The sequence below is a fragment of the Panthera tigris genome, chromosome F2 (assembly GCF_018350195.1).
Source record: "Panthera tigris isolate Pti1 chromosome F2, P.tigris_Pti1_mat1.1, whole genome shotgun sequence".
Taxonomy (NCBI): Eukaryota; Metazoa; Chordata; class Mammalia; order Carnivora; family Felidae; genus Panthera; species Panthera tigris.
This window is the reverse complement of record NC_056676.1, coordinates 37912161-37925982: the sequence shown is the minus strand read 5'-3', so window position 1 is coordinate 37925982 and position 13822 is coordinate 37912161. Positions and strand designations below refer to the sequence as shown.

General features: G+C 36.5%; 1 protein-coding gene across 2 annotated transcripts in view; it reads left to right on the top strand.

The window, feature by feature from the left end:
* The window catches only part of PIP4P2 (phosphatidylinositol-4,5-bisphosphate 4-phosphatase 2), a 52139-nt gene that overhangs the window by 21842 nt on the left and 16475 nt on the right, over positions 1 to 13822 (top strand). For both annotated transcript variants that reach the window (XM_007084331.3, XM_042973343.1), the window contains 2 exons: positions 3167 to 3273; positions 4648 to 4771. In XM_007084331.3, coding sequence (XP_007084393.1) covers positions 3167 to 3273; positions 4648 to 4771 — 231 coding nt within the window. The remainder of the gene's footprint in view (positions 1 to 3166; positions 3274 to 4647; positions 4772 to 13822) is intronic.

Sequence of the window (13822 nt, the reverse complement as noted above, 5' to 3'; positions counted from 1 at the left end):
TTCCCAATGTTGGCAATGTAACTTGATCTTAAATTTATGAATGAAGAGGTATTAGGCAGCCAGCAGCTTCTCTGGAGAAATTCTAGGTTAAAAAGAACAGACAAACGGACCAGAGTCCAATAGAGCCACTCCTTCTATTCACTGTCACTATCCCCTGCTCAGTTTCACTGGGGTTCATTCTCCTCATGTCACCTAAAACAGGGTATCAGTGTGTCTGTTCTCCTGGGCAGCCACCTCTGATAGGAACCTGATATTCCTGAGGAGATTGAAAAAATGAAACAACAAAACAAAACAAAACAAAACAAAACCAGGCTAACACAAGTCCTTCTTTCGGTAGCTAGAATTGGGAAAGGAAGTAAAAAGTGGGAGGAGAGAAAATATGGACAAATTTTAACAAGACTTAGAGAATACAGAATTTAAAGCTAAGGGAGAAGCAATTTCTAGGGCAAGGTAATGGAAAAGTTGAGAAGTCCTGGAGGAAGAGTGGAACTAATTGGCTGAGTGATTGAGTAAGGAGTCTGAGATCTGGAGGCTGACAGACTAGAGGGACTGGGGTTTGAATCCTAGCTCTGCCACTTGAGAGCTATCTATCCTTGGGATTTATCTTTTCCACACTGTGGTTTCCTCATGTAGAGTGGTAAAATAATAATACCTACCTAATAGGGTTGCTCTTGGGATTACAGCGGCAAAGTGCCCAGCACTGCATCTGGCACATACAAGTTCATTTTGCTAAGTAAGAATTCTAAAACTTATGCATCAGGACAGTGTCACCCCCGTTTCCCAGCAGATCAGACATGACAAGCCATGCATGAGCTGGGACTAAGGACTAGTGCTTAAAATTGTCTAATTCAGTTGCCTTGTTTTGTAAACAAGGGAACTGGGGTCTACAGGTAAGGTGGGAATAAAATATAAAAAAAGCTGGTAGGGGCCTTTGGGTGACTCAGTCAGTTAAGTGGCCAACTTCAGCTCAGGTCATGATCTTACGGTCCTTGAGTTCGAGCCCTGCATTGGGTTCTGTGCTGTCGTGACAGCTCAGAGCCTGGAACCTGCTTCAGATCTCCCTCTCTCTGTATCTCCCCCTCTCTCTGCTTTTCCTTTCTTCATGCTCTCTCTCTCTCAAAAAAATAAACATTAAAAAAATTTTAAGAAAAACTTGTCATTTGCCAAGTACACGTTTATTTAATGGTAGAATTTGGATGTATAGATAAATTAACCCAAGTTCTGGTTTTCTTGATATTTAAATTTTTTTAATGTTTATTTACTATTGAGAAACAGAGAGAGACAGAACATGAGCATGGGGAGGAGCAGAGACAAGGGGAGACACAGAATCGGAAGCAGGCTCCAGGTTCTGAGCTGTCAGCGCAGAGCCTGACGTGGGGCTCGAACTCACAAACCATGAGATTATGACCTGAGCTGAATTTGGGTGCTTAACTGACTGAACCACCCAGGCACCCCTGGTTTTCTTGATATTTTAGATTGAATAGTAACACATTCTGGATGTTTGTAACTTGGGGATATTCAGATTTTCAGATTTTATCTGTAATATAGCTTAATAAATTATTGATGACTTATTGTTAATTTTTATATATTTCTAACAAGGTTGTTTCCTTAAATTTTTAAATCTTTTTTTGAAATATGTCACAGATTTGAAATTATGTTACAAAAATAATAGTACATATTATGTACAGAGAATTCCCACACATTCTGTACCCACATTCCCCAAATGTGTTAATATTTTGTCACATTCACTTTCTCTCTTTAAATAAATAATCTTTTTCTTTCTTTCTTTCTTTCTTTCTTTCTTTCTTTCTTTCTTTCTTTCTTTCTTTCTTTCTTTCTTTCTAAGAACCTTTTAAGGTAATTGCAGACATGGGGCTTTCTATCCCTAAACATTAAAAAAATTTTTTTTAATGTTTATTTATTTTTGAGAGAGAGAGAGAGACACAGAGCGTGAACAGGAGAGGAGCAGAGAGATAGGGAGACACAAAATCAGAAGCAGGCTCCAGGCTCCGAGCTGTCAGCACAGAGCCTGATGCGGGGCTTGAACTTACAAACTGCAAGATCATGACCTGAGCTGAAGTTGGATGCTTAGCTGACTGAGCCACCCAGAGGCCCCTCTACTCCTAAATATTTTAGTGTGAATTTCCTTACAAAAAAAAAAAAAAAAAAAAGGACAGTCACTTATACAATCATAGTACAGTTATCAAATGCAGGAAATTAACATTAACACAAGGCTGTTATCTGATCTTTTGACCTAACTCATATTTGCTCAATGGTTCCATTAGAAAACACAAACAAACAAACAAACAACATGGTCCAGGAGTGAATCCAGAATTGCATGTCATATTTGATGTCATGTCTCTTTAATTTCCCTTAATCTGAAATGTAGTCTTTCTTTGTCTTGTACTGCCTTGATATTTTCAAAAAGTACAGGCAAGATGTTTTGTAGAATGTTCCTCAGTTTGGGTTTGTCTGGTATTCCCTCATGACTGGATTCAGGTTGTACATTTTTGGCAGGCATGCCCAGGAGAGTGATGTTCTAGTCCTTCCATTGCTTCATAGGTTATTTACTTTAACAGGCCTGAGTCCTAGTGTTGAAAGGATTGTTTTCTTTGTTTTTACATTTACTGTAAAGTTAAAAAGACGTTAGCATTAAGAGTTATTGCAGGTTGTTTGTTTTTAAGTTAAAAGATGTAATAAAATGATCACTTCTTATATTCCAGGCAGTCAAGTTCAAATTTATCATACACTCCTCTTTGCCCACTATTCTTAATGAGCTCACTCTTCCCAGACAGGTGCAAGAAACTAGTGAATGTTTGTGCCTGGTGGGACAGATAGATGACTTTGTCTTGTCCTAAAACTTTAAAGGGAAAACAATTTTTGTTGTGCGCTTAAATTTTCTTCTCATATTGAAAGGGCAGTGCAAGTGAACTTTGAAATACGCCCTTCACAATTAAATTTCTGCAGCCCCCAGACTTCATAGAGTGCTTGCCAACATCTGAGCTATTTAAAACCACTTATGATGCACTTTTCCTTAACCTGTACTTTGATAGCACTATGGGGAGCCTACGTTTTTAAGGAATCATTTCCTTTTTATACATAAACAAGCTTTGGCAATCTGTCCTTTGGTTAATTTGCTGTGTTTGCATTTTCTTCCCTTATCTAGCCAATCAAAAACCCCCCAACAGGGAAGAAATATGTTAGATGCCCTTGTAATTGTCTCCTCATTTGTAAGGACACATCTCGGCGAATAGGATGTCCGAGACCTAACTGGTAAGAGATAAACATTCATTCATTCATTCATTCATTCGTTCATTCAACTAGTATTTATTAAAGGCTTATTATGTGCCAGGCTTTGTTCTAGAGTCTTTGTCCTCAAAGTAATTACAGGAGTTAGATTATTATTTTCCCTTTGTTAAAGGAATGATATGATTAGTTTGAAATTAATGGTCACAAGTATTTATAAAATATAATATTCTTGAATGAGCAATGAAAGATTTCTTGATATTATGTCAGTACTTAATGCAGTGTAATAAATTAGTGACTCATGAAACTTATTTAAAAGTAACCACTTATCCTCATTGTTGTGTATATAGTGAAGTTATTAGGAATACTTGTAATAAGGATATTTATGAGATCTCTAGTTGCAACCTGTATTCACACTGGTATTATATGAGTGAATGGAATAAACCCCTTCTGTAATGCATGCAGTCAAATGTTTAAATAGTTGTAATAAAGGTGTTTCTAAGAACACTATTTGTAAGCCATTTCAGACCCCTGTTACATCAGTGAAGGGAGGTGTCACCCAACTGTAATGTATATATGAGTGATTAAGATCAACTCAAATAAAGATGTTCCAAAGGGAAAAAAATAAATAAAAGTAACTGCCTAGTTTACCTTTGATGAAATTCATCTTAATCTGGAAGTGTTTTAGTCATCATTGTGTACCTTACCATGTACTATACTGGTCTTTGCTGAACATACTCTAGGCAGTAAATTCTGGAGCTATTTGCCCATATCAAATGCCATTATAGATGTGCCCAGATCGGAGTCTATCAAGACTTTACCTGTGTTTTTTCTGTGATTTCTGGCTCTTTGACCTTTCTATGAATCATTTGCAACCCCATCTGATGGCAGGCGAGGGAAGAGAAAGAAGCCTTCTCATCTTCCTTTTTGTCCAACTGTGATTAAATAGACATCAAGGAATACCAACCTACTCAGAGAAATTTGGTTGTGACTCAGCACTTTGGTACCTTCATGGCACGCAACGTATTTATTGATGTGGAATATTTTAACTTTTGTAGTTTTCTACAAAACTCAACTTGTGTTCCTAGATAGTGAATGATAAAAACTATTTTCTGATTTGGACTTATAAGAACTTGAAAAAGGCAGTGAAATGGTTCCCAAGGTCATTGATTAGGAACCAACACTATAATGTATGGTTTCCATCAAAAATATTAAAAACTCTCTTTTTTTTTTTTTTTTGCTTTTGAAGTGTTGCTTATTGTTACTTTCTGTGAATTTAGCTTCGAAACCTGACATTTATTTATTTTCAATGCTATATTCCATGTTTTTGGTCATATATTACAGGTTTTGCCCTCAGTCCATTTGTGGGATAATGACGTTGTTTCATTTCTCTCTCCACAGTAGACGCATAATTAACCTTGGACCAGTAATGCTTATTTCTGAAGAACAACCAGCTCAACCTGCATTGCCAGTCCAACCAGAAGGTACAAGGGTCGTGTGTGGGCATTGTGGAAACACATTCCTGGTAAGTAACCGGACATTTGTCATGGTGACATCAATCTGTACATGTAGGTCACGATCACATAGATTTGACCACCGCTCATGGTCTTGTGGTTTTATCCAAGTGCACTTAATCAGAAGTTTTGTGGTTTCTAGATTCAAGAAAAATTCTTATTATAATTTGTCAAAATTTTTTCTGCTTTTTAAAAAATTAAACTTGTAGTAAAGGGAGTTAACTCTGGTGTCCATAATTAGATAAACTACTGGGGAAAAAATAAGAAGTTATAAGTAGTTATAGGAATTCTTGTTCAACTAACTTTTAACTCGAACCCTAAGTTTGATTTTTTAATACATTTTTTTCAATGTTTATTTACTTTTGAGAGAGAGAGAGACTGAGTGGGGGAAGGGCAGAGAGAGAGGGAGACACAGAACCTGAAGCAGGTTCCAGGCTCCGAGCTGTCGGCACAGAACTTGACACAGGACTTGAACCCACAAACTGTAAGATCATGACCTGAGCCGAAGTCGGACGCTTAACTGACTGAGCCACCCAGGCACCCCTAAGTTTGATTTTTAAGAGTTAAGTTCATAATGCCTTGCCCTGTCAGGAAGGTTTTCTTTTGTTATTCAGCCCTCATAGGAGACAAAAAAATTTTCCTTAGAACCTAAGTATTAATGAAAACTTCCAGAGTGTAAGCCTGGGCAGGGCTGAGGTCACAGTGGTCTTCCACTGCAGGATAATCTAAGGGACGAACAGGTTTAAGCAAGTGTAGATGATTTGCATTTTTTTCCTTCTAATTTTTATTTTTAGTAGAGTAATTCATGTGCATAATTTCAATGTTAAATAGGATTGTAAAGCCTATAAGGAAAATAGTGATCATCCCCAAATACCATCTTCCAAATACTTCCAGCATTTCCAGCTGCTGTGCTGGTATTATGTACATGTGTTTAAATTGTTTGTTTACTCTTTTTTCTTTTTGATTTTAGATATTACCTATTACCCTGTACAATGCAGGTTGAGGATTTAGCACTCATAACATCCCTTCCCCCACTCATAGTCCTTTTCTCGATTCCGTGCTCCAGGTAGAATTTTAATATTTTTTTCAATTAATGCTTAATGTTTATATTTTTTATGATTAGGTAAATTATGTTCACAGCTTAGCCATTTTGGCACTGTATGACTTTTCAGATTTTTTTTGGATTTGTTAATAATTGTATATCCTCCTTTTGGGGCACCTGGCTGGCTCATTTGGTAGAGCATCTGACTCTTGATCTCAGAGTCATGAGTTTGAGCCCCACACTGGGTATAGAGATTACTTAAAAAAAAAAAAAGAATAATCGTCTCTCCTCCTTTTGAATTTAATTTTCTATTACAAATCATTACTTATTCCCATATTATTTTATAGAACTATAAAATGCCTATCAATATAGTCAGACACATCAGGGAATCTATTATTGAGGCTTCTTGCTACACAGCTGCCATTGTGGGACTTCCCTTCATCATTATCCTAGGAATTCCTTTTTTCTTTTCCTGTATTGGATCACATGCCTTCCTTACAGCTCTTGGTTTACTCCTTCATTTTGGTGAACTACATCCCCTCTTAGCCTTCGGAGAAAATATGCAAGGAAATAAATTTGAGACCTTCTACTTCTTAAACAGTTTTTAATCTAATCTCACATGTACTTTATAGTTTGTCCAGATGTAGAATTGTAGGTTGCTAATTGTTTCCTCTCAAAGATTTAAAAGGCTTTGCTCCACTATTAATGAAAAGTTCAACTACTGCCCTAATTCCATGTCCTTTCTATTTTTTCTCTTTATTTGCCTCTTTCTTCTTTCATTTTCTCCAGTGCTCTGAAATTGCATTGGAATATGTCTTAGGATGGAAAAAGAAGATGTGATACAGATACATACATACACAGTGGAATATTACTCAGCCTTTAGAAAGGATGAGATCTTACCATTTGTGACAACATGAATGGACCTAGAGGGTATTATGCTAAGTGAAATAAGTCAGACTTAGAAAGACAAATACCATATAATTCCACTTATATGTGGAATCTAATGAACAAACAAAAAGTGGAGATCCATAAATGTAAATATAATAGAGAACATACTGATGGTTGCCAGTGTAAGGGAGTGAGTGTTTGAAGGATAGTGGGAGGTACAGGCTTCCAGTTACGGAATGAGTAAGTCATGGAATAAAAGGACCAGCATAGGGAACGTAGCCAATGATATTGTAATAGTGTTGTATGATGACAGATGGTAGTTACACCTGTGGTGAGCATACCATAATACAAAGACTAGTTGAATCACTGTGTTGTTCACTCGAGAGACGTGACACTGTGTGTCAACTATACTCAAGTTAAAAAACATTTATAAAAAGAATGTGTCTGAGGGAGGATATGTTTGAATTCATTATCTGGGTACTCAGTGGGCCCTCTTATGGTCTAGACTATTTTCTTTTCTTTGTTCCCTCTTTCTAGAACCCTTTAGATTACCTGAATTATTGACTCTTTTTTCTTTTTCTTACATTTTCTTTGAAGGTTTGGCTTTTTTTTTTACTTATTGGGACACTTTCCTGATTATATCTTCTAAACTTAATTCAAAATTTTAATTTCAGATTTTCTAACTTAATTTTTAATCTCAAAGACTTTTCCTGTGTTCTCTGGTTAGTTTTTCCTTTTTCTAAAGAGCATTCTCTTCTCTATGGCATCTTTCTGAAACTATTAGTTCTATTTTTTTGTGAAGTATTTTTCTTCTTTATGCCTTGTCTCTGTTTTCTCCCCACCTTTTTTTGTGGTAGAGATTTTACAGAAAAGTTCATTTATATTTAAAGGTCAGTCACTGATTGGAACTTCTATTCATGCAGCAGGAGTTAAGATCTTTCTCCTTTCCTTCCTTCCTTCCCTCCTTCCCTCCTTCCTTCCTTCCCTCCTTCCCTCCTTCCTCCTTCTTCTGCATCTTCCTCTTCTTTTTCTTCTCCCTCTCCCATTTTTTTGAACAACCGTCAACTCTTAATATCAAGAAATCTTCTTGGAGGGCAAGTTTCTCTGGGGAAAAATCCTGCAGTTTCATGTGAGTGATATGCCTGGGAGGCAGCATTTAGGAGTTAAAGGTAATGAGATGAAGGTCTCATCCACTGTTCAAACCGTAGACTTTAACTTGATTCCTTTCTTTTATTCTTGCCTTCTGCTATGGTGGGTGTTTCTAAGTTCACAAGCTCTCTTGTCCAGTTTCTTTTCAGAATAAATCACTCTTTTCTTGCATGTACTGGGAAGAGAGGGGTTTCCAGTTTTGCGGAGGGTAGGGAAGCATTTACAGGGGATACTGCTAGGAGCCCCACCTCGGAAAACATGTGGTAGCCCCAATACCTGAAACAGCTTGCTTTCCTTTGGCATATCTCTCTGCAGACAGGCAAGTTTCAGCCCCCTTTCACTAAGCCAGCTCCAGGCTCCGTGAGCATTCCGTTGTTCAGAGATTTGGGGCCATCTCTCCTCGTTACCCTTATGGTATTAACTTTTTAAAATTCATTTACCCCTATTTCAGTCAAGTTTAGGAAAAGAAATGGAAATGCATGCATCTATCTGATTTAATTCATTTAATCAGAATTGCTAGGATACTTCTGATCTTGTAAGGAGAAGATAAATCTTCTTCCTTATATTTTATTCATTAAATCGGTGACTAAGTTGCTTAATTAGAAGATATAGCTGGTGGGAGTAGTTAAAAAATTTCTTTTTGAAAATTACTACATAGGATAATACACTCTGTAGGTATTGATAGATATCGAGTGATTTGACTAAGTTAAATACATATTAAATATATTTATTATTTTCTTTCTTACATGTGAACAAATTATATTTTGAAATACCATTTAAAGATCTTCAAAACAGATTTCTTTTCAACTTGTTCAGTCAATTCCCCTCCATAATTAGCTTACATTTGCATTTGCTCAGCTAAATTTTATTTTCTAAATCCTTGCCATGGATAATCTTTAGAGCCACATTGTAAGTGAGCTGATTTCATTTGTTCAAATATAATTACTGAGGGCGCGCCAGGCACTGGACTGCATAATGAAGGAACAGGAAGACACATTCCTTGCCCTCATGCAGTTTTATAATCTAATTGGAGAAGAAAGACAATTAAAACAAGAATTATATGAAATATGTTTAGGGTGTTTAGGCTAGAGTAGGAAATAACGGAGGGTTCTTAGCGCACCCACAGAAGTACCCAGCCTAGAGGGAGCGAGTGACATTATGCTCAGAGTAATGAAAGCTTCAGTAGAGCTTTATAATTAATTCTGTATGTAGGGATGCTATGTATAAAATGGAATATGGATTGCATGGAGGGAAAGGCTGAAGAGGGGCAAGACTAGATGTTTGACTTTTATTATTCAAAAAAAGTGATGATGATGGTTGGGGAATAGCGTAAAGATTTTGAGAGAGAATTGACGTGCTGCTGATAATAGAGTAGATAAGGGAATGAGGAAAAAAGGAAATCAAAGACAACTCTTAGAAAGGTCATATTTAATTTTTTGAAATCACCTGGTATGAATCCGAGAGAGTGATCCAAATTGAGAGGTTAAAATACATGTATATGACACGATTTTTAATACTTTAAAAAGTACTTTATGCATTTAGATATTTTCACACTAGAAGAAAACTACTAAAGTAATGAACAATTCAGAGACAAACTTCTAAAACTAGCTCTTTTTAATATTTAGTGTAGGCAAGTGAATCATATTAGCATATTAACACAGTGAATATGATTAAAAACCTTAATTCTTTAGCAGGAAAGGGTGTTTTGGATTAATATGTGATATTTAAAGATGATTTAAAAATTCCTAGAACACAATTTTTTGGTGATTACACAGTACATACCTAATGGGGTGGCTCTTACTTTTGAGAGTTTCAGATTAATGAGAACTACTCAGTGTTGTAAAAAATAAATAAACTGCTTAGGGCGCCTGAGTGGCTCAGTCGGTTGGGCGTCCGACTTCAGCTTAGGTCATGGTCTCACGGTTCATGGGTTTGAGCCCCGCCTCAGGCTCCATGCTGACAGCTCAGAGCCTGGAGCCTGCTTCGGATTCTGTGTCTCTCTCTCTGTCCTTCCCCTGTTCGCGCGCTCTGTCTCTCTCTCAAAAATAAATAAACATTAAAAAAATGTTTTAAATAAATAAACTGCAAATACTTTAAGTCTGACTCAAGAACTTTGCCTTATCCTTATTATTATGCTGACCACAAATAGTCTTATGTCCTTTGTCATATGTCCTTTGTCCTTCAAGCTTTTAACTATTAGGATTCATTTACTTTTTCTCTACTTTGTTTCAGCTTGGCTTACAAGGCTTAGAAACAATTGAGATAAGTTACAAAGTTCAATAGCATTGAAAAGGAAATATGAAAATTTCGGGACAATGAAAACAAAGGGAAGAAAAAATATGATAAATCATACATAAGGATATAAATATGTACAGTATTTACTCCTGTACAGTTGTTAAAATTGGTCTGAATTTTTGCTTTGAGACCTCTAGAGTCAATGAAGAGAGGAAAACATACTCTATTACAAGATATTCATGATTTTTTTAAAAAAGATCACATAGGAGAAGGTTTATTGGAATACTGTGACCTGAAAGAGAATTATTTCCATGGATAAAGCTAAAAGAACAATATAATGGACTATGTCCTCAACAACCTTCTGTTTATCATAACATCTTTTAATATGTCAGTGTTACAATGCTAAAGTTAAATTTACTATGAATCCACAGTATTCCCACTATTTATTTCACAGCCTGGCTGGAACCATGGACGATGTTTAGAAAAGCTAGATTTATATTTTCCAAAGTGTATTCAATAGAACATTCATTTTGCAGGATAATAATAGGTGTTATGTGAATAAAGAGTTCCATGGTCATTGGGAATTGCTAGGATAAAAAAAAACTAAACAAATATTTTTTTATAGATGTGTTTTTTTTAAGTTTATTTATTTATTTTGAGGCAGGGAGGGATAGAGGGAAGGAGAGAGAGAGAGAGAGAGAGAGAGAGAATTCCAAGCAGCCTCCTCACTGTCAGCACTGAGCTGGAGGTGGGGCTCGAACTCAGGAACCGTGAGATCATGACCTGAGCTGAAATCAAGAGTCCGAAGCCTAACCGACTTAGCTACCAGGTGCCCCTATGGGTATATTCTTTAGCACTTTTACCAGGCATCATTGTCAATATCCAGGAGGGAGTTTTAATGTAGTATTTATAAACATTTTCTAAGCTTCAAATCATTTTGAGGGCATCATCTAGTCAGAGTACTGTTTGGAGGAACGTTGCTTGGAAAATAATTTTCCAGAAGAATAAAGGGAATACATAGCATTTAGCTAGCCCCGCATGAAAATAAAAGAAGTTTCTTAAGACACTGAACAGTGTAGTTTAATTTTGCATTTCCACGGGCCAGATGTTCTCTGTTGCTGATGAAAGGTAGGTCAAGATGCTTTGTCAACCAGTATCTGACTGTGGGCTGACATGCCTCAGTAAAAACTAACACAGTCTACAATACGTGCCTGAGTCATAAATGATGGTTCAACTTCGCTCTGATGTAGTACCTTCAGTCAGGGTAAGATTTTCCTTATTTGGATATAGGACATACAGTTTGGTGCTGTAGCGGAGAGTGACAATAGTTTTAATTTGCATCCTTCAAAGTAATGACACCGGTTGCCTAGTGTATCCAATAAGAAATAAAATCCAATAAGGTATTGTCAAATGATTCATTTTTAGCAATGTAACTTTCTTGTGAGCCTTCTAAGGTTGATTAAAAATATATCTTGAGGAAACTGAGTTTACCTATTACATAGAATCGTTAGAAATAAGCCAAATATTGGAAGACCTTCGCTAAAAATGATTAGAGTTTTAGAGAAGTTGCCTTTAATTTTTCTGATAGAAGAAAGATAATTTGTTTTTTTTTTTCCCTATTGAAGTTCTGGCAATACAATTCTAAGAGTGCAGAGGCTGCATTTGAGATAAAAGAACAGTAGTAAGTCAACTTCCTTTCAAAAGCACAAGTATTTGCATTCCCTTGAATAGGTTATGACAAAATCATTTCTAATAATAGATGATTTTCTGTTCTTAGTTTGCTGCATTTAAGTGAGTACTTGGAGATAACAAAACCCGATGTGTTAGGTTGCTGGCTGTATAATTTACTAATTACATAATGAAGTCTTACTTGTTTATCAGTTATAATTAAATTTACCATGCATAATCTGTGCTAAAATGAAGAACACCATAAAATGATACTACTGGACTAAATCACCTCCTTAGGTTGGTCATCTAAAATTCTAGAATTTCTACGCCCACACGTTAGCCTTCAGGCTTGGATTTTGAGTTCCTCTTCGCTCAAGGGTTTCATAATTGCCTCCTTGGCTGCTTTGGTTCTTTTAACTAGGAAAAACTTAAATTTGTTATTTATAAATAAAATTTGAAATGACGTTACAAGTTCAGTAGCTGTCCTAAAACTAATTATAAAAACATAAAAAAGCACTGATCAGATTTCTAGGTTCTTCACTGCTCAATATTCTGTACAACTCTAGCAATCTTTGTTTATTAGCACATCAATTCTGGCATTTTTACTTAGAATAAGTTTTGTGGGGAGCACTTGCATGGCTCAGTTCGTTAAGTGACTGACTCTTGGTTTCGCCTCAGGTCATGATCTCACTGTCTGTGAGATCAAGCCCCACACTGGGCTCTGCACCGTCAGAAATCCGCTCCCCCCCACCCCCCACTTGCACATGTGCGTGCTTTCTCTCTCTCAACCCCCCTCTCAAAATAAATAATTTTTTTTAAAAAAGTATAAGTTTTGCAGTAAGTTAACTCGTTACAAAATAAGTATGAAAGAAAGATTCACTGTTGCTTGCAAAAAAAAATGTAACCTTGGTGTGGCATTCCCAGATGTTGAAAAATAATGATTTTGAGAAGGGAGTGAACATTCATGTAGTTTCATCTCTAGTTTGTTTATGTTGGGACTGTATGTCCCTACCATGACTGAGAGATAATTTCAAGGTTAACTAACTTTCTTTGAAGTTTGAAATAAAAATGAAGAAAGAGACGCCTAGGAAAACCCAGATATATTTGATCTTTTTAAAAAGTTAATATTTTTTTAAGTTTTAAATTTTATTTATTTTTTTAATGTTTATTTTGAGAGAGAGGGAGAGAGGGAGGGAGGGAGGGAGAGAGAGAGAGAGAGAACGAGTGGGGGCGGGGCAGAGAGGGAGACACAGAATCCAAATCAGGCTCCAGGCTCTGAGCTGTTAGCACAGAGCCCAACATGGGGCTCGAACTCACCAACTGGGGAGATCATGACCTGAGCCGAAGTTGGACGCTCACCCGAATGAGCCACCCAGGTGCCCCAAAACTCAAGAATTTTTTAAAAATTAAAAAAACGTCATGCATCAAAGACTTTCTGAAAGTTATCTTCTATTGTGTGGAAAACATTTGGATATATATAATTTATTGAAACCCTACTATACCTAGAATTGGAAAGTTATGAAAAGAGATAGGAGTGATTTGGAATCCTAAACAAAAATTAATTTTAATAAAAGATTAAGTTGTTTTGATAATAAAACTGAAGTACTTAAAGGAATTCTCCTAAAACTATAAAGGAAACAGACACTTTGTAAGAAGGTGTATAGAAAAGCAAGCAAAATGGAAGTTGAGAAAGGCATTTTTTTTTATTTTTTATTTTTCGAGAGAGTGTCGTCAGGGAGGGGCAGAGAGACAGGGAGACACAGCATCTGAAGCAGGCTCTAGGCTCCAGCCAGTCGTCAGCACAGAGCCTAATGCAGGGCTCGAACCCACAAACCGTGAGACTTCGACTCATGACCTGAGTTGAAGTTGGATATTTAACTAATTGACTGAGCCACCCAGGTACCCCAAGGCATTTTTAAATATACATTTTGTAGTTAAGATTTACTTTAAACTTACATTGCACATTCTTTCAAAGACTTTCACCCGCTGCCAGGAAACCATTTCAAGGATCTCAATAACAAGGAAGATAGCCCATTCTATTACCTGCATTTACAAGGGAAAAAAATTGGTGCTGTAGAAA